Below are 21846 nucleotides of genomic sequence, written 5' to 3' on the forward strand. Positions count from 1 at the left end.
CTTATGCTTACTGGCGGAAAGTCTTGGTGGTGTACAATGAATTCAAACCGTCGGGGAGCGTCGACCGTACACCCGATCAGATTCGGAAGAAGTTCGGTAGGATCACTACAGCTCTTCGGAAGTTCATTGGTATATACGAGAACCAACTACGCACTGCTGAGAGTGGCCGCAGCGAAGCCGACGTCAAATCCCTGTCGCTGCAGTTGTTCAATGTGCAAGTAGGCAAGAAGTTTACCTACTGGGCAGAATTCCTCGTTCTGCGGGACTCCCCAAAATTCCGAGCCATCTGCGAGAACGCGTCTGATTCCGGGCATAGCCGTACAAGACGGGGCAGGGGCGGCAACTACAGCAGTAGTAGCGGCGGTTCAAGGACCTTCGACCTCAACGACGAGGTCATGGAGGAGCCCCCCCGTCACTATCCCGGCGTCCACGGCCCCTGGGTCAACAGTCCGCCATCCGAGCCGCTAGATCCGCCTCCGCCGCTGCCTCACAACACTCTGCTGCGGGCCCGTCTGCACCCCCTCCCGGATCGGCCCGAGCGGCGTTGCAAAACACCCTAGCCGTGCAGATGATAAAGGAACTCAAGGACACTCTGGCCTTGTATGAGAAGTCGACCGACCCGACTACCAAGGTGATGTACTACGACCTCATAGTGAGGCTGAGGTCGTTGTTGGGGTGGGAGGACACGGCGGCGGCGGCGACGGGACCTCAGAGCGGTGGCGGTGGTGGTGACGATGATGACGTTGGCGGTGACGATGCAACGGGTGAAGATGAAGTGGCGGATTCTGATGATGAGACCGAGTAGTCGGCGATGGCGGTGTTTTTTTATGTTTTTGTTTGCGTGTTCCTAAACAATTTTCGTTGTATAATTTTACCCCGTTCTATAATACAACGAAGATTTGGTTTTCGAGTTAGTTTTCATTAAATTATGCATTTTATTTAATTATTGTAGTCTAACAATTTTAATTGTAGTAGAATTAAAATATAGACAAAATGGATAAAATAAAATTTTTGGTGGCTTGGCCATGTCCACTATAGTGGGAAACATGGGCATTGGTGGCCCGACCACGATTTTGTGGCCTGACCACACTTTGTGGCTTGGCCCGGCTATGTATAGTGGACACCCTTAGACTTATATAAGATGCCACACTTGGCTAATGGCACATGATTTTTAAAAAACGTTGTTCCGTTTGTTATGTATATATTGATATGAGAAACTTTTTTCCAAAAAAAATGTTATACACCATTTTTTAGGAAACAAACTAAAAAGAAAAGTGTGACATCTTTTTCAGGACAGAGGGAATATTTAATTAGCATCATATCATATATAGATCTAATACCGATGGTTGTTTATTGCTATTGCATGTTGGCCCAAAACAATACTCCATCCGTCCCATATAAATATGGTAACTAGGGATGACACGAGTTTTAATGCGTAATTGATAAAGTAAGAGATGATGAGAAAAAGTTGTGGAAATATTGTAGTGGATGGTGAGACCCATAAATTTCCAAATGGATATGGACTATTTCTATGAGATAGATGAAAAAACAAATTCAATCTATTTGGTCGGAGCGAGTATTTAAATTAGTATAATGTGGAATAGGTAGACGAAGGTGATTGATTGATGCAGGTGGAACCTTTTGAATAATAAATTCAAGTGGTGATGAACATTTTAAGAAAGCGAGTGAATGTTACGTTGCAAATGTGCAAATTGTCTGTGAAAAGTCGCTTCTATTTTTATTTTTTAGGATTACAAAGTCGCGTCTAATTTGACAAAGTGAGTGGCGTTGATCTGTGCCACAATTCCGTCATCCGCCCGACTTTACTGTGGGTGAGGCATGATTTCTAGCCATTGCCTTGCCTGCTTTCTACACGATTTTTACAGTTTTCCATTTTTTATACAGTATATGATTATCGGATTTTATGTGACCTATGTTAGTGTTGTCCCTGCGGACTTCTTTCTACTACTTGATTTTACATGTTTCTTTTTTATTATTTTTTTATGATTATCGTATATTAGGCAAAATATATTGATGCGTATATATGTTTGCTGCTTTTCACGATGATAATATATTTGTAACATAGGAGTAATAATTATCTATCAAAAGTAATGTTTCACACTTCACCCACCAATTGTGGTATTGAAAACAAAGACTATATCTTGTGTTAGTTGGTAAAAGAAAGCAAAAGCAAACACAATTTTCAATTTGTAATTAAAGAATATAAGTCCACCACTTAAATGTCTTAGGAGACGTGTGTAGCATTTATCGTAATAAATAGTACTAAACCAGATAAAAGTCAAAGTTGACGGAAAAAGATCATTAGAAGTAAAATGGATAGGGATTGAGAAAAAAGCAAGCAATAAATTAAATGCAACACCTTTAAAACACACACATAAAACTATGGGTTTCCAATTCACAATCAATTAATTTTGTTTTGCGCCCACTTGGGGTTGTACACTTGTGCCATGAAACAAATAAGTGCTTTTTTAAGTTGACTTGCTTGCTGGCTATATAATACACACAAATTAGGCCACTAAACACAGCTGATAAATTTTGCTACATATCTTTTGCCCTATTGATTTCATTTCATTAGAAAAAGTAGATAGACCCAAATCTCGATGTTCGACCTAGACGCTGCGTTGACGATGGCCGTTGATGCAACCGATAGCCGCGAAGAACGAGAGGAGGAAAGTGATGAATCCAAGGCCTGGCGGTTGCTTGAGCAAGTGCCAACGGTGGAAGGTGGAGGCGGCGACAGCTCCTGTGCAGTTTGCTCGGAGGGGCTCCGCTTTGGCGGGGTAGCGAAGCGGATCCCATGCGGCCATGTTTTCCATCAAGACTGCATTTTGCGGTGGCTCACCCTCATCTATTCCTGTCCCTTGTGCCGCCAAAGCTGTCCGCCGCCGCCGGGCACTACTTCTTCTCATTGACTTCCGGCTACATCTCACTTGGTTTTAACACTATATCTTTAATTAGCCCTTTTTCTTCTCTAGAATTTTGCTTTATAAAGTGTCTAACAATGGATGTATCATGCATGTGTTAGAGTTCTTTTTTTTTTGGAAGCATTTCTTGGTTAATGTATTGGATATTGAGACCCATACAACTATATATAGCTCTTACTACATCATATATCTCTACCTATTTATTTCTTAATTTGGTTGTATTAGTGTAAAAGATCGATGGAGTACTACTTTTTGTTGATAGTTTACCTTTTAAATTTTAAATTTCAAATTTCTTACAACTTTTATTGTACATTGTATAGTGGTGTAAACCTTTAAATATGAGGGAGTATTACTTGTAGCCGCATCGATTTTTCGTCACCGAAATATTAACATGGCTACTCAGATTGTCATGTCATACGTATAAGTCTTATAAAAACACTTTATATATAACCCTCAAACTAATTTTATATGATCAATTATTCCCTCAGTTCCATGTTAATAAAAGCATTTCTTTTCGGCATGTGAATTAAAAAATAGTACTCCCTCCGTCCCAAGATATTAGACTCATTTCTTTTGGCACAAGAATTTAGGAGGTGTTATTTAGTGGTGTAAGTGGAGGTGGTGATAAAGTAAATTTTTACCATAAATAAAAATGACTCAAATATGTTGGGATACCCCAAAGTGGTATATGAGTCTAATATCTTGGGACAGAAGGAGTAGTAGATATTTAGTATGTGAAGTGAAGAGAATAAAGTAAGAGAGATGAAAATATATCAAAGTAAGAGAGAAGATAAGTATGGGAGAGGGCAAGGGCAGACGCAGAAAATTTGGTTAGTAAGGGCTATACTGTTAACGATACCCACTCTGTCCTTTATGGCCTTGACCCTTTAGCATATTTTTGTCCTCAAAAAATTTAAAATAGTGAAAAAGTGGATAATATGATAGTAAGTCAGAGTTGACGGACCTCAAAAGATATTTTTAAAATCTACGGACCAAAATTAATAGTTTGGTAAAGTCCGCGGACTAAAAAATTATTCTCTCTATTAAATCACAACAACTAAACGCTCTGAATTTGTTAGGTATCAATCATCTGAAAAACTTTCTATCTAAACGACTCAAACTCAAATCAATAATTTTCGATGAATAAAAATATCCTATAAATTAAACTTTCTTATTATTAATTTCACTTAGTAAAGTAAATATGAATAATTTTAGACATACAAACTTATGTATAATTAAATTAAAAAATAAACAAAAAAATAATTAAAATTACCTAGCAAAGTCAGCCATGAATAAGCTGAATAATCAATTATTGAGTATTTGCATAGTTCTAATCCAAGAAAATTTTAAAATAATAGAACAATTTATAGTTCTACTAAATCAATTTTATACTCTCTCCCTCCCATAGTAGATGTCATACTTTCCTTTTAAGTTTGTCCCAAAAAAAATGTCATATTTCTTTTTTGAAAAAAGCTATCTCTCACATTAATATAAATGTACTATTTTCTCTCTTCACCTAACATACAAAACAATACCACCTAAAATCTCATGTCAATCCCCAAGTGTGACATCTACTATAGGACAGAGGGAGTAATATATAAAAGCTAATTCTCCTACACAAGAACTCTATAGGAAATTCTGAATATTTTAATCTAACCAAACAGTATATGCACGTTAGAGCATCCACAATAAGACGGACTAACCAATAGACCAGCACTAGAACTAACCACAAACACCTCCTGCCACATCACTAGGACTAACCACAGTCTGCCACATCATTAAAACTAACCACAACACAATAATACCCTAGCACTAGGACAAGCCGACGCCCTAGCCAATAAAACAAATTCACAAGTACAAAATTAAAAATTTGTCACGAATAGGAACAGAGAAAGTGCATAATTTCATTAAATAAAAAAATTAACATAGTAAAATTCAACGAAAAAAAAAACAATGATTAAAACAAATTACATTATAGATATCAATGTGTACTCCTCCGCGCCCATAACTCTTCAATTATATCTTGTTGGAGTCGAATATGAGCTTCTTGTTGTTGAAGATCGGCAAATGCTTGGACCCTTTCGGCGTCCCCTCGAGATATACCCATTCGTACATTGGCGGTGGCCGCGCCATGCTTAGACCGGCAGCATCTTCATTGGCCCAATCAGTTAGTTCTGGATCTTCATTTTCGACAATCATGTTGTGCATGATAATACACGCATACATGACATCAGCAATGCAGTCGTCATACCACAACCATGTTGGACCCTTCACCGCCGCCCATCGAGCCTGGAGCACACCAAATGCCCGCTCCACATCCTTGCGTGCTGCCTCTTGTCGTTGCGCAAAGTAGATCTTCTTTGGATATGTTGGGCATCTGATCGTCTTCACAAAGATGGGCCACCTAGGGTATATCTCATCTACCAAATAGTAGCTCATATTGTGCTGGTTGTCGTTGGCGACGAAACTGATGGCTGGACCAACACCATGCGCTGCTCGTTGAATAGGGGCGACGACTGGAGGACGTTGACGTCGTTGTTCGACCCGGCTACCCCAAAATATGCATGCCAAATCCATAGCCGGAAGTCAGCTACGGCTTCGAAGATCATAGTGGGATTCTTGCCTTTGAAGCCGGTCGTGTACATCCCTTTCCAGGCGATGGGGCAGTTTTTCCAATCCCAATGCATACAATCTATGTTGTCCAATATTCCGGGAAACCCGTGCACCCTCCCGTGCATATCCATCAGACCTTGGCAGTCTTCCGGGGTAGGCTTTCGAAGAAACCTCTCCCCGAATATGTGAATGATGTCCCAACAAAAATACTGCAGACACTTGCGGGCAGCCGCTTCGCCTATGTGAAGGTACAAGTTGAACATGTTGGTCGCACCTCCGTAGGCCAACTGTCTGATTGCGGTAGTGCACTTCTGTATAGGCGAGTGACAGGGTATACCACTCGCATCCTCCCTGAACCGGAAATACTTGTACCGCCGGCTGCTGCTGGCGCAAGTGCTCTTCACTAACCGATTTATCTCTGCGGACGTATAGGCCCACGACTCTTCGTTAAATCGCCGCAAGTGCTCTTACACCAACCGATTTATCTCCGCGGATGTATAGGCCCACAACTCTTTGTTAAATCGCCGCAAGTGCTCTTGCACCAACCGATTTATCTCCGCGGACGTATATGCCCGCAACTCTTCTTTAACTCAGCGCGAGTCGTCACCATCCCACCACTAGCCATTTTTTAATCTACAGATTAAATGAGAAATGAAGAGAGAATGAAGAGAAACTCAATAACACAAGTGGTGCGAATGAAATGAAGTGCAACGAAACGTATATAGAGTTTTTTAAAAAAATAATTTTAAAAATGCGTTAGCCGATCGCGTCACCATAATAGCGGGCGAGCGATCGGCTAACCGCCCCCACCGACCCCCAACCGCTCGTCCATCTCGTTCGTCCATCGCCTGTTTGCCATCTCCAATAGTGGACATCCCCACACCCTAACCGCTAGTCCGTGCTTTAGTCCGCTATTACGAATGCTCTTAAAAGAGGCTAGAATCAAGTCCATATCTTTTAAGTATATCATTATTATATTATTTAATATTTAATTATTTTCTTCCTCCTCAAACCATTACCACCATTATTGCTTTTCTTTAACTATTTCAGAATTTTAAATTCAGCCCCACTTAGTCTTCAGAGATACTGATTTAAGTGGATGGTTTTCAAAAATTTCAAAAAAATTACAAACTGAATGTGACATCCCTAACCCGAAACATGCATCATTTTGCATATTAGCATATGGTATTTTTATTTATGTTCCAAATATATTTAGTGGGTACCATAAAATTATATTTAGTGGTACGATGGTTTCAACATATTATAGTTTTAATTTTTAAAGAGATTTAAAAGTAAATAAAAATATATTATGTGTGCATGGAATTTTACATATCCATTATATATATAGCATAACTAAATAATGAAAAGTGATGGAATGGCAGATAAAAGCTGACTTATGTTGGTCTTCGGGTGCTATATGGATTTGGTTATACCCCGAGTACTCATCTAAGAAACAGTAGAACTCATGCCCAACCAACCTATCTAACATTTGGTCAATAAAGGGTAGTGGGAAATGGTCTTTCCTAGTTGCTGCGTTTAAGGCACGGTAGTCAATACACACTCTCCACCCAGTGACCGTCCTAGTGGCTATCAACTCATCGTTCTCTCCCTTTACTACAGTCGTACCCCCATGTTCAATTGCCTCACCGCCCAATACGATGACTGATCCATCTCAACCGGGAGGTGGCACGACTTCCCAAACACCAATTGATAAGGTGACATACCGATGGGAGTCTTGTAGGCCATCCTATACGCCCATAAAGCATAATCAAGCTTGAGCGCCCAATCCTTGCGATTTTCCTTGACACTCTTTTGAAGAACTTGCTTGATCTCTCTATTGGCCAAATCGGTTTGGCCATTAGCTTGAGGGTGATCCGAGTTGTCACCCGATGCTTTATTCCATATCTTGCTAACACCGCCTCTAGCCACCTATTGCGAAAGTGGGAACCTCCATCACTAATAATAGCTCGTGGTGCGTCAAATCGCGTAGAAATGTTCTTTTGAACAAACTTCGTCACCACCTTCGAATAATTGGTTGAGGTAGGAATGGCCTCCACCCACCTTGATACATAGTCCACGGCTAAGAGGATGTATTGGAACCCATTAGATGGAGGGAAGGGCCCCATGAAGTCGATGCCCCACACATCAAAGAGCTCAACTTCCACAATTGTCGTCATTGGCATCTCCTTCTTCTTAGAAATGCCCCCCATTCTCTGACATTCATCCAATTCTTCACATACTCTTGACAGTCTTTGGTCGTCATCACAACTCTTCACATACTTTTTGCAGCAGGATTTCATGACCGCCTGACGACCACCTCATCACCCGTCGAATCAGTAGAGGTCCGCCCCAATTCCACTTTCTTTCAAGCTTATCCTTGCCTTGGCTTGGAATAAGTTTGGGGGGGTTTCTAGTGAAATTAGGCCTTTTTCTCCTTCCCCTCTCTCTAATTTGTGTTTCCTCGTGATGTAATTTAAGGTGATTTGAGTGATTCCGGCATGTACCCTAATTTAATATGATGACATCTTATATGGTGATAGTAGGATAGTTTCTTTTCTTTTATTTGATTTTTATCTTTTGGTGTCTCTCTTTTGTGTGTTTTTATCGGTCGAGTCTTTCCTTGGATGAAATTGAAATGAGAAATGGGTGAGTTGGCAAGATGAACTAAGCATGTTTGTTGGATAAGTTGCCTGTGATGATTATGGTTAATATATTTGCGAAAACTTGTTGATTTAGCTAAGTGACCTGTGTTTCCTATTTGTGATTTTCCTAAAGTGAATTACTCGTTGCCTTGTCTATTACCAAAAATTACCTTGTGAGGATTGAGACCACCTCCATTTCTAAAAAATATGTGATTTTTCATCAACTATGTTATGTTTCTAGAACTTGCTCGCGGTTTGTTTGAATCTGCAAAGTGGTTATAGTGATCGGAGAGGACGTTAGGCCATCCTTTGGAACTTTTTCTTAATCTTGAATCAAATTGCGAATCATAATCCTTTGCTAGCCTATTTTGAGCTTAAGCCTTTTTCTTTGATAGCCAAAAATATGGGTTGAATCTTTGTTGGGTCATAGGAAAAGATATTTTTGGAAAAGGATATTGTCGTAGCAAGAAAGGATTGAAAAAAAAAGAAAAAAAATGAAATAAAAGACATGCAAAGCATGTAAAAATTAAAAAAAAGAAAGAAATAAATAAAGAAAGAAAGAAAGAAAAGGAAAAAGTATGGGTTCGATTGAATAAGAGTTGCTAAAGAAAAAAAAATATGAGGATTGGGAAGTTGAGAAGAGTTTTGGCAAAGCCTAGTCTACTGAGAGTTGTAATACACATGGGCAGAGTAGTCGTAGTTTCATTTTTGGGGTTATAAGTCACTTTGGCCAAATGTTCCTCACCTAACCAAAAAGCCTTACATTACAACCTTAAGAAAAGACCTTTCGGATCTTAGATCTATAGTCACAACATAGCAGAGGAGAGTCTAAACTTCGAGCAAGCCTATGGTAAACTATACATTTTTGATTGACTTGAGAGTTACATACTTTACCCATACACTTTGAGCGTGAGAGCATATTGAAAAAAAATTACACTATATACATCCGGTGAGGGTAATTGACAAGGTGGAATACGTGCTAGTAGCTTGAAGCAATGTTCGATATGGTTCTACTTGTTTGCGAAGTTAATGATGCATGATGACTTGTTTTCTTTTACTGAGGCAATGATGAAAATCCAACACACTTGCAAGAGTTTATTTTTCTTTGTTTTCTTCTTGTTCGAGGACAAACAAGTGTTTAAGTTTGGGGGAGTTGATAAACTCGTAGTTTAGCAAGTGTTTAGTTTGTTTGAAAGTGCTTAATTGAGTGTTTTGTGTCACATTAGTTGAGTTTTCATCTATGATCCCATACTTTAGTGTTTTGATAAGTTTGTCGAGTTTTTGTAGTCAAAACAGGTGGAAACGGACGAAAATGGCACCAAAACAGGGGGGTCGGGCGTTTCAGTACATGAGACCGGGCATTCCATTGAAGAAGGCCGAGCATTTTGCCTCTCAGGCCGGGCATATGCACTGTCCCCGGGCGTTTTTCATTCAGAAATCGCCCGGGTCGGGCGTTTGTGCAATGCCGCCGTTTAAGAAGAACGCCCGGTCGGGCGTTTTGTTACTTAAAAATCGCCCGGCCGGGCGATTTACTCGTAATGCTGATTTTCTTCATTTTTCGCTTCGGGTATAAATAGGACCTAGGGTTCAACTCCGGCATACTTTCCACATGCCTCAGAAGCAGTTTCCACATTTGAGAGCAGATTGAAGCGACAAAGAGTCCGATTCATCAACAAGTTTGAAGACGAAGACGATTTGCCCATTCAATTCACCTTTGGGAGTATATTTATTAGTTTTCCTATGTTCAATTCACTTTCGATGGATTTCTCTTATGAATTTGTGTTGAATATGAGTAGCTAAATCTATTGTAGAGTTTTGGTGAAGACTACAATGAATGCTTTTGATTAATTCAAGGACTTTTGATTACCTTTTCTCTTGTGATTTCTTTGTTTCATTCTTGTGCTTTTTCAATTCAAATGCTTAGCTACCAATTGAGTTTGTTGACCAAGTTTTGAGTAATCGAGAGATACCTAATTAGGATTGATAAAAGAATGAACAACACCTAGATAATTTGCATTCGAGAGAAGGAATTCTAGAGTGAGGGCTTGAGCCTTTTGTTTTAAGGAGTTAATTGTGAAGTATTAGAAGGAGACTTCGATATTAATGATTAATCAACTGGTTAAGTGTACTCGAGAGAGGGCTTAGTCTAGACTAGCGGCTTTCCTAGTAATCCTAGAGACTTCCATTGGGTAATCGAAGTTGTTGAATTATTCGCATTATGTTCGTTGTAGTTGGATCCAAGGCTCTACCTTGTTCTCTTATTTGAAAATCATCTTTCGTTGCGTGCTTTTATCTTGTTTATGTTTAATTTTTTTTCAAAATCAAAATCAACATTTTCGGATTCTCTAGATAGTAATCAAAATGGATTTGTGGTACTTGAGTTGCACACTTTGTCTCCGTGTATACGATACTCGTACTTGTTTATTGCTACACTAGCCCCGTACACTTGCGGGTAATTCTCGTGTTTAAAATAAATCGAGTCAAGCTTTTGGCGTCACATATCCGGGTGGGTTACTTGATGTGATTTGGTGGTGGGCTGGACTATTCATTAACCAGTTCTCCCTTTGCTCCGGCCCGTGGACACGAGTGGTGTCGGAGTTGGAGAGTGGGAAGTGATCGCCGGCCTTTTGCTTTAAGTAGACTTGTCCATGTTTGTCAGAGGCGATCACAACCGTTCTCTCTAAGAACGTGATGTCCAACACCGGGCTCGGCGATTCACCAACGTCTGCTATCATGCCATTCAGTGGCACCTCGAGATGGAGGGCAATGGCGGCTACCACCGCACCAACACACAACGTCCTGTTCTTCTTCTTCGTGGCCCGTTCTAGATGTTTAATCATAAAGTGGCCCAGGTTCAGAGCTGGTTGTCTATACAAAATCTGCCACAACAGAAACAGCTCGTCTCTAGTGATGCTCCCATGCTCCACTCGGGCGAAGGGAAAGCAGACGCATGCCTTCTGGAGGATGCGTAAGACGGGGTTCCGGATGGAAGAGCTTTTTTCCGCGTTGGCAGAAAACTTCCTTTCGCCCGTGATCTCCTGCCAGAACCTGTCTGTACTGTGGCTGAACTCATAGGGCATCTTGGACACTATCCCCGTGATTCCAATTATCTCATTAAACTGTGCTAACGGCATATTGTGTACGGTATTCTGCAGCTGAAAAGTGATGGACTCGATTGCGTGCCGAGTCTTGTTCACCGTTAGCGTCGAAAGGAACTCCAGGGTGAGACGATGGTATGATGGATGACCTTGTGCAAGGAACAAGCCCGAAAGTTGTTCGACCTCACACAACTCCAAGAAGGATTGCTCGATCCCGAGCTGACGGAGTGTGAAGAGGCATGGGAGCCTAGCTACTTGGTAAGACAGCTTGGCGAGGGCTTTCCACGTCTTTTTCTGGTCGGAAGTGAGGTTGACACCGGCGGGACTGGGAACCATGATGATAAGCAAGTGGTACCCAGAAATTGGAAGTATTAGATCCGTTCTACGATAAACCACATATATATCCACAAGCTACCCAACTCCCCCAAACTTTATTCAAACCAAAGTCTTGCACATATTTCACTACATTAGGAAGATAGACTCGATTCCTATATGTTTCACCAAGCAAATCATGTAAAGTGTGCAGACAAACGAGCAATTAGGACGATAAACTCAAGTCCTAAAATCACAAAATCACGATCAAAACAAGCATGCACCCCCCATTATACAACATACTCAACAATTCCACAAGAAATCATAATTGGGAGATAGACTCAATCCCTTTATCATTTAATCCATGGGAAACAACCAAGTTCATGCTCAAGACACAACCATTCACCAAAATTGATATTCACACTAGCAATTCACCACCAAAAATCATCACAACACAAAACATGCTAGAATTCAAGACATAATACCACAAGCCCATGAGATAAATCAACCAATTTCAAGCTCAAAGCAACCATTCACACCAAATCCTCTTGGAACTAGCAATTTAACACTAAATTCCTCACAAATTCGAAAATTAAGCTAGGCCAAGCAACAAACCATCAATGTCCATCCAAATACCAAGTAAAATCAAGAGAAGAAGAGGAAAATTCGTACCTTTGTAGCTTAAGAAGTCAAAATTTCAAAATTTCCAAAATTTACCTTGTTCTTGAGCAAATCCACCAATTGCTTGGTTCACAACTTAAATTGGGAGGATAGAATGGATGGGGTGTGTGCTAGAGTGATGTTTATGGAAGAAATTTGAGAGTGGAGAGTGTTTGAGGGAGAAAAACGAGAGAGAGGCGAGAAATTAGGGTTAGAAAAACCATACCTGCGTCGCCCTTTATACACGAGAGGAATGCCCGCCCGGGCGAGGAGACCGGGCGTTTTGCTCCAAAGCCGGGCGTTCTCACTGTGACCGGGCGATTTGAAGGCGAAAAACGCCCGCCCGTGCTCAAACACACCAAAATAAAAACCAAAACACACAAGCACACAAAAGCAACAAATGTACATACTAGGGCTTGCCTCCCCTATAGCGCAACTTTTTACCGTCGTATGCTCGACGCACTTCTAGCTCCACCTACTCGATCAAGCCAACAACAAAGACTTCGTCATGTTGCTCCCTAGTATAAAATTTCTTCAAGTTTTGACCATTGGCCTTGAATGTGCTTCCATCGGGTCCAAAGAGCTCTATCGTGCCATTGCTCATAACTTCCTTAATAGTGAAGGGGCCGGACCACTTAGATTTCAGATTGCCCGGGAAGAACCTCAACTTGTGGTTGAAAAGCAAAACGGCGTCTCTCAGGTAGAACTCACGCCTCTCGATCATCTTGTCGTGGTGAGCTTTCATCCTCGCCTTGTAGATGGAGGAATTAGCGTATGCTTCATTCCTAAACTCATCAAGCAAGTTAAGGTGAAGTATCCTCTCCTTGTCGGCCTTAGTGAAGTCCATGTTCAATTGCCTCACCGCCCAATACGATGAGTGCTCCATCTCAACCGGGAGGTGGCATGACTTCCCAAACACCAATTGATAAGGTGACATACCGATGGGAGTCTTGTAGGCCGTCCTATTGATGCACTTTTTATTAGCACTAAATAAACCTACAAGTATACAGAGTATATATAGTATAGCCAAAGGTCAGTACCGGATATCGAACACGGGGAAGGCAAACACAAAGTGTCTATCCTCTACTAAGACTCAATTACTATCTGGAAAAGCAAATAGGTTTTGAAAAACTTATAAAAACTAAAAACAATAAAAAAACATATAACAACTAAATGCAAATAAAACGCGGAGATAAGCGAAAGAGATAAGGGAATCCCAGGGATGTGCGTTTACAGTTATGGTTATACAAATTCCAACTACAATACCCTAGCACACTTTATACTTTGAAAGGACGAGTCACCTAGCTTATGCTCATGCGATACAAACGTTGATTACAAAATTAGGGTTTTCAATCCTAACACGTAACTCCAAAAAGCTCCTAAGACCCTTGAAAAGTCCTCACTCTCAATTAACAAGTGTCGTTTTAAGGGAAGTTAACTGTAGCGTCTACTAAGTGAATCTAACTCGCTAGAACTCTGTCACAGTTATGAAGCAAGCTTGTGTCACTCAATCATGCAGCATCAGAACTACTAAGGGGAGAAACAAAGTAAAAACAAAACGGATATTAAATAGAAAAAGGAATTTGTATAACCAAAGTCGTTACTAACACACAGATTGAAGGGAAGACAATTTGAACATAAAACTAAAGCAAATAAAACTCGTTGGTTGAATCCTTGTCGTTCTTGATGTTCTTGAAATCCTTCTCCAACTCCTTGTACAAGTGAAGTACTCTAGCTCTTGATCTTTGTGAATTATTTTGCAAGTAGAAGCTTTCTCATTTGATGAAGCTTGAGGTCTTATTTATAGAGGAAAGTCAATCTTTGTTGTAGAAGGAAAAGATTTCCAAAATATGGTAAATCAGGACGCAAATCTAGGACTTCTCGGATTCGTCGCCTTTCTCCGGCGGTCCGCCGCACCTTGGCCGGCGGTCTCCGCGTTGGACTCCAGAGAGTCTGTTCCCTCGGCGGCGGACCGCCGCACGACTTCTGGCGGTCGCCGGACGAGACTTCTCTGCCAAGCGTATTTTTCCGAGGTGGACCGCTGCATTGATCTGCCCGCCGGGCGCCGGCGGTCGCCGCAAACATCCGCGGTCGCCGGTCGCCGTCTGACTCCAGATTTCCAGACTTTGCGTTTTGGCTCCCTTTTTCGGCTCAATTATGCACGTTTCTCACAAAACACATCAAAATACCAAAATAGACAAAATATGCAAATAGTGGACGTGTAGAGTGACTTTGACATAAAAACCGGACCAAATAATGGCCTTAAATAGTGCAAAATCCGAGCATATCAACTCCCCCAAACTTACATTTTTGTTTGTCCTCGAACAAAACAATAAAGACACAAAAATAGGCGCACGGATTGCACAAGGACTAGACGTCATAATTGCCTCAAAAGATGAAAGAACAGATTAAACATGTATTAACGCAATCAAATCAAGCAAGGCTTATTAGTGCACTTTCATTACTAACTTGTGAAACACCTTGAATTCAAGCCCTCACATGTGGTAAACTTCCAAAGATGGGAAGTGTTCTATCACTCTCGAAGTGTATGAAGGTAATATGTATATAAGCACTCAAATCATGCATCATGCAATGTTTACCATAGGCTTGCTCAAAGTCTAATCCCTCCTCTACTAGATGTGATTAAGCATCAAAAGTCCGAAAGGTCTTTATCTTTGGTTGTAATGTAGACTCTTTGGTAGGTGAAGAATATTTGGCTAAAAAGTGACTAAAAATAAAAATATCCCAAGTAGAGTAAAGATAACTCCACTTTTCTAAACCCAAGACACTTTTAATACTTTATCTATTTTTTCTCCTTCAACTCATTTTCCAATCCTTTGATTATTTTCTTTTCTTCTTTTCACAACCTTTCACACTTTTTCTTCTTTTCTTTTTTTTTCTTTTTTCTTTCTTACACATCCTTTCTTTTCTTTTCTAAAATCAACCACGTATTTGGAATTTTTCTCAATTTCAAAACTTGTACTTTCTTTACATTAAGCACACTACTTTTATACTTTCACCTTATCTCTCCAATTCATTTAAAAAATAAGATAGTAAAATCTAACTAACCCAAGGAATTGTCCTCATTATGTTGGCTTCCAAAGAAAAGGCTTAAAGGCTCAAAATTGGCTCCAAAGGGAAAAAATATTTAATTTTTTTTTGAGATGGTCGAAAATTTTTGGATAAAAGTAGGCTAGAAAAGATGGTCAATCATCCTCCTAAATCAACTTAAACACTATGTAAACTTAGGCAAAACTGGAAGCAAGTTCTAGAAACAAATACATTAATGCATATAAATCACACAAGAATGAAATTTAGGCTCAAATTCTCACGAGGTATAGAGCATGATTCAAGGAGAACAAGTTCTTCATGTTAAGTTCACGACATGGATTCAAGAAAACATTTTTAGAACACAAAATTCTCCTACGGGGTTTTGAAAAACAAAAGCAAAAACTTTAAAACTAAAACCTAAACTCACGGTCCACCACTTCATCCCCCCAAACGTATTTACAACAAAGTGTAAAATAAGTTTGTAGAGTTGGTAGGGACGTGAGTGAGTGGCAGCCCGCCGCGGCATGGCCGCCGGTCGCCACGCAACAACAGATTGTTCCAGCGAGCAGGTGGCGGACCGCCGCAGCAGATGCGGCGGTCGCCACGAAGAGGTCAGAACCTGCGAAAAATTTTCAACGCACAAAAATTAAACTAAAACCAAAAATACTTAAAATTAAAACAAAAATTATCAAAAACATAAAAAGAAACTTTCTTAAAATATCCAAAAACATGGTACAAATGCTCATTTAAAGTCATTGAGCTTGACTTCTTCAATCTTGAGGAGGAGGAGGGAAACGGGCGTAGAGGTCGTCGAATGCACCAATAAAATAGGCGATGTCGCCACTCATTGTTTGGCGCTTTTGTCGAGCCTCGGTGGCCATCCGTTGGAGCTCTTCAATCTCACGACGGCGATGCACGTCTTCAAGCCTTGCCGTTTTATCTTTGGGGACGAAATACCAATCCGAAGAGCACTACCAGGGTGTATCTCGTCTTGTGGAAAGAGGCCTCCTCGACTCGGCTATTTCCTTTTTTTCCTACGATTTATAGTTTCGATCTCCTTGTAATTCAGTTTCAGTTATTTCTCTTGTATTCCTTTTGGGTTGTATTACGCCCGACTTTTTATCTCTTGTAATCCAGAAACCAACAGAGCCGTCCATCCTTGGCGGTTGTAGGCGTTCTCCCTTTGTTGTTCCGCCCAACGGGTGTCCCAAGTGCTGGACACATTTTGTATGTAGGAGTAGATATCTCCTAGTTGGGTGGAGGTGTTTGCTTGAAACTCCTCATCGGGGTTCGGCCTTCCGCGGCGGCGGTTTGCTCTAGTCCGGCGGCGATGTCCCTCTACTTCCTCCTCTTCTTCTTCTTCTTGGCGACGTTGGGGCGGCGGTGGCGGCAGCACTTGACTCTCTTGGGCGTGCGAGTGCTCCCCTTCTTCGGTGTAGTGATCGATAGCATCGAAGGCGGAGTCATCATCGGCCTCAAAGATGGGGATGCGAGCCGGTATATTCCTCTTCCTAAACTCCCCGTTGATGGGGTTAGCCTCAATGGCTCTTTGGTGTGCCGAGGTGTTGAGCTTCCAATTGACTTGGTTAGCCCAAACATCGACCTTAGTCAACTGCGGGATGGGAACGGGGAAGTGATCCCCGGCCACTTGTAGGAAAAATCCTTGACCCCAATAGTCGGTCTTCAATAGCCCCACCGAGAAGAGCACCTCATAGGTGATAAAGCGCTCACTGCCATCTTCCGTCAATCCCACAAAAGAAACCTCCAAGGTTGAGGAGACACCATATCACATTCAACTCCGTTTGGGATACACTTCCCCCATCGACCCTAGCAAACATAAGTTGGGTCATAGCTCGGTGGAGGTACCTCAACACCGGGTTGCGGATTGAAGAAGACTTGGCATAGCCCGCGGCGTGCTCGTGCTCATTCGTCATCGCACCCCAAACCTCATCAAAGTCATAATCATTATCGGTCTCGGGGTTGGGGTCGAAGCAATGGAAGATTCCGCAAAGATCCTCCATGGTGAGCGAGTGCCATCGGTTGCCTAAGCGGAAATCGATGCTAAGCGGGATGTTTTGCCGGCGGTCCTTGGTGACCTTCAACGAGCTTAGGAACTCAAGAGTATACTTCCTAAAAGACGGCCACTTCCTCTCGAACATGTATCGAAGGCCGTTCCCGTCACCCACGTCACACAACGCCCAAAAGTCCTCCGCGATCCCCAAAGTTTGGAGAGGGAAATCGTGGGGGTACCTCGAGGGCGCCGTCTCTCGCGCCGACAACTTCTTCCACATAGCCTTTTGCTCGTCTGAGGCAAGGCTAATGCCATAGTTCTTCGCATTTTCGGGCTTTCCCTTTGATCCCATTTTCCTACAAAAGAAAAGTACAATACTTAAAAAGTATACCAACAATGGGAAATCAAAGGTTCCCCCAAACTTGCACTCTTATAAGCAATACCAAAGAATCAACATATAAGTGCAAGCTTAGGTGTTCAAAACTTCCTAGATGGTAGCATGGAAACATGTAGAACATAAACATCCAAACTAGGAAACACAAATCCATCCCCCAACGTGAATTCATCCCCCATGCAGAGACGTATCAACAATAAATCAATACATATCAACAATCTCTATAGGATACTCAAGTATTGCAATTCATGGAAATAATAATAGCCTCACAATGCTATGAACATGATTGCAACATATGAACAAGTATAAACAAGAAGGAATCACTATTCACAAAGCTTCAAACTATCACCAAAACACAATATCACCATGGAAATCCACAAATAAGTATACACAATCATCCCCCATCGTAAAATAAGAGTTTTCACCGAACAATTCATCCAAAACATGCCCAAATCCATGAAAGAAGTGAAACAAAACTCAGAAATTTAGTTAGGATTCATACCTTGTGTTGATTGAGAATTGGAGAAGAAGAACTCTAAACTTGGAGAGAATTGAGAGAATGATAGTGTGGGTGTGTGAAATTGGTGATTTATAAAGGTGGGGGTAGTGTGCAAGGAAGGAATTTGAGAAGGAATGGGAAAAAGAATGGAAAACTTACCTTTTAAAATTGCATTCCCGTCTCTGGACTGCGCGCGGCGGGCCGCCGCACGGGGCGTTTAAAACAGCGATTCCTGGCGGGCCGCCGCGGCCCGTTCAGCGGTTCCTTCGGCCCGCCCTAAGCCTGCCCTAAGCCCGACCTATCCTGCACATGTGAATACACGTGTGGCGACCGCCGTGTTAAGTGCGGCGACCGCCACGCGTTAATTATTTATTTTTTTTATAAAAAGAACGAAAATAAAGAAAAGAGCAAAATTAAAGAGATTGGGTTGCCTCCCAACAAGCGCTTTTGTTTTTAGTCGTTAGCTCGACTTGAAGTGGCCCACTAATTGGGTGGATCAGCGACCCGAGTGTTGAAAATGGGCATAGGGAGCAACTTGGTCCCTAGCTTCTTCCACCACTTGTACTTCCCCTTATTGGTCTTGATAACATAAATCTCGGGGTCCTCCTTGGGTGCTTTCTTCCTCTTTTGCTTCTTTTTCTGCGGGATAGAGGTAGATGGATTAGTATCGTCCTTTTTGGGAGAACGTCTTACCTCGTTTACAATGTAGATAGTGGAGGTAGTAGGATCCTCCACTTCAAAGGGGTCTTGGGGTTTGGTCAAATCCGTGACCATGATTGCCCTACACTGCCGTTCCATCTTCGCCCGCTTTGCTTCCTCAAACTTGAGCATCTCGCTCTCGATCTTATAGGTGGATTGGCTATAGTTATCGCTAATTGTGATCTCGCCACGACCTACATCAATCAAAGCTTTGCAAGTAGCAAGAAAATCTCTCCCTAAGATTAGAGGGACGTTCTTGTCTACTTTCATGTCAAGCACAATAAAATCGGCGGGGAAAATAAAATCATCGACTTTTACTAAGACATCCTCAATCATACCTACAGTTTTTATGGACGAGTTATCGGCCAACCTGAGTGTTACGTCTGAAGTTTTGAGTGGCCCAATGTTGAGCTTTTCGTAGTACTTCAGTGGCATGAGATTGATGGAAGATCCTAGATCGCATAGGGCCTTGTCAACCTTTCCCTCTCCAATCCGGCATCGGATAATGAATTGGCCCGGATCTCTCTGTTTCACTGCCTTTTCCTTTTGGATGATCTCGCTGCAATGATGTGGTAGCTTAAGGTCGGCTTTTGTCGGCTTTCTCTTCCTCATCACCGCCTCCCTTAGTAGCTTCGCATATTTAGGTATTTCCTGCAACGATTCAACTAGAGGAATGTTAGTATGAACCTTACAAAACATGTTCAAAAAATGTTTGAACTGCTCTTCGAGCTTAAACTTCCTCTTTGGTTGGAAAGGTAGCACAATCCCATTGTGCCGCACGAGTCCTTGCTGAGTGGGTGCTTCTGCCTTGTCTGTGGCGGCCCGCCGCGGGGTGTGCGGCGGTCCGCCGGCGGCTGGGCAGACTCCATTCGGTGCTTCAGCGGCGGCCCGCTGCAGTGGTTGCGGCGGTCCGCCGGCGGCTGGGCAGTCCCCAGTTTTCTGCTTTGCCACCCACTTCTTGTTGATGTCATCCACTCGTGCGGCTGCCTTTGCCCTGTCCTCATCCAACTTCTTTTGGATTTGCTCCATTTGAGTGTTGATGTTGGCTATGGCAGTTGAGATCGTGTTCATTCCTTGCTCGAGGTTGTTTATTCTAGCTTCTACCACTCCGATCTTGGTGTCATTAACCTTCCTATCTTGCGTGATTACTTCCAAGATCCTTGTGATCCCTTGGTCATACTTTTCCTCCTTCTTGGTTGTCTCAACTACTCCTCCCTTGCTAACATTAAATCCTGCGGGGGGTTGCAAGTAATTATTGTTAGAATAAGAGAGATTAGGATGAGGTCGGTTTCCATTATAATTATTGAAATTACCGCCCCCCTGATTAGGGCGATAATTGTTGTTGTAATTTCTGTTGGAACCGCCTCCTTGCATGTAGTTGATTTCCTCCACTATCGGGGCAGGAGTTTCGGGTTTAGAGACCGCTATGATGGAGGTCGGTGGAATCGGATCCTCCTTCCTTGATGTATCCATTTGGTCCACCCTAACTCTGAGCTCGGCCAATTCCTTCGCAAAAGAATTTTCCTCTGCCTCTTCAATTGCAGCTATCCTCTTCATGTTATGCCTTTCTTTCGACCACCCCCTGCTGTTGGTGGCGAATTCCTCTATTACCGCCATGGCTTCTTCACCTGACTTCCTTAAGAATCCTCCGTTTGCACCTGAATCAAGCATAGCACAAATCTTCTCGTTAAATCCATTATAGAGGATTCCTACCTGATGATCCACGGTGAAACCATGGTTAGGGCACTTTCGGAGAAGAGCTTTGAAACGAGCAAACGCCTCGTAGAGGGGCTCGTCATGGCCTTGGATGAACTGGAAGATCTCGCTTTTGAGCTTCAAGATTGTGCCCGGCGGATAGTACTTGTCGAGGAAGGCAGCTACAATGTCCTTCCATGTGGAGACCTTTTCTATGGGCATGCATTCAAACCACTCTTTAGCAGAATCAGTTAATGAAAAGGGGAAGAGTCTTACCCTTATGGCATCGTCATCGACACCGTTTAACTTGAGAGTGTTTGAGATCTCCACAAATTTGGAGAGATGGCGATTGGCATCCTCTGTAGCCCTACCTGCAAAAGGAGTTTGCTCGACCCTTTGAATAAGGGGCATGCGTAACTCGAAATTGTTAGCGTCAATACGAGGTCCTTCGGGAAAAGTAATCATATTCCCATGATTGAACATGTTCATCACGGGTTGTATTTCCTTGATTCTTCTTCTCCAAAGCCTCGCGGGCTGCCCTTTCCGCATCTCTCTCGTCCATTAACATCTTCACCATTTCTTGCAGCTTCTCGAGTTCTGTTTCGGTCACCCATTGTTTTCCTGATCCTTTTTCACTTCTTATTTTCCTACGAGTTCTTTCAAGTTCTAAATCGAGCGGTTCTAGGTTGTCCTTCCCAGAGCGCGTTCGCATACAAAACCTGCAAGAATCAAAAATAAAAACAAATTAGAAATTAAAAATAAAAACTGAAAGCAATTAAATTCCAAAGTAGTAATATTATCCGTTTGAAGATATCACTCCAAAGTGAATTGTCTTCCCCGGCAACGGTGCCAAAAACTTGATGCACTTTTTATTAGCACTAAATAAACCTGCAAGTATACAGAGTATATATAGTATAGCCAAAGGTCAGTACCGGATATCGAACACGGGGAAGGCAAACACAAAGTGTCTATCCTCTACTAAGACTCAATTACTATCTGGAAAAACAAATAGGTTTTGAAAAACTTTTGAAAACTAAAAACAATAAAAATCATATAACAACTAAATGCAAATAAAACACGGAGATAATCGATAGAGATAAGGGAATCCCAGGGATGTGCGTTCACAGTTATGGTTATACAAATTCCAACTACAATACCCTAGCACAGTTTATACTTTGAAAGGACGAGTCACCTAGCTTATGCTCATGCGATACAAACGTTGATTAC

At 41.9% G+C, this 21846-nt stretch overlaps 2 protein-coding genes across 2 annotated transcripts; both read right to left on the bottom strand.

Moving 5' to 3' along the window:
* Nucleotides 1-12745: 12745 nt before the first annotated feature.
* LOC125189486 lies at nucleotides 12746-13207 on the bottom strand. Its single transcript, XM_048086760.1, has one exon. The coding sequence runs from the start codon at nucleotides 13205-13207 to the stop codon at nucleotides 12746-12748; it is 462 nt and encodes a 153-aa protein (XP_047942717.1).
* Nucleotides 13208-18708: 5501 nt separating this feature from the next.
* Nucleotides 18709-21030, bottom strand: LOC125189487. The gene has a single exon (XM_048086761.1). It carries the CDS (start codon nucleotides 21028-21030, stop codon nucleotides 18709-18711), a length of 2322 nt encoding a protein of 773 aa, XP_047942718.1.
* Between the last annotated feature and the right edge of the window lie 816 nt (nucleotides 21031-21846).

This window comes from Salvia hispanica, chromosome 5 (assembly GCF_023119035.1).
Source record: "Salvia hispanica cultivar TCC Black 2014 chromosome 5, UniMelb_Shisp_WGS_1.0, whole genome shotgun sequence".
Classification (NCBI taxonomy): Eukaryota; Viridiplantae; Streptophyta; class Magnoliopsida; order Lamiales; family Lamiaceae; genus Salvia; species Salvia hispanica.

What these genes read in the sequence shown, in the direction of transcription:
- LOC125189486 (XM_048086760.1), bottom strand. Translation starts at nt 13,207, where the DNA reads ATGTCACCTTATCAATTGGTGTTTGGGAAGTCATGCCACCTCCCGGTT.
- LOC125189487 (XM_048086761.1), bottom strand. Translation starts at nt 21,030, where the DNA reads ATGCCCCTTATTCAAAGGGTCGAGCAAACTCCTTTTGCAGGTAGGGCT.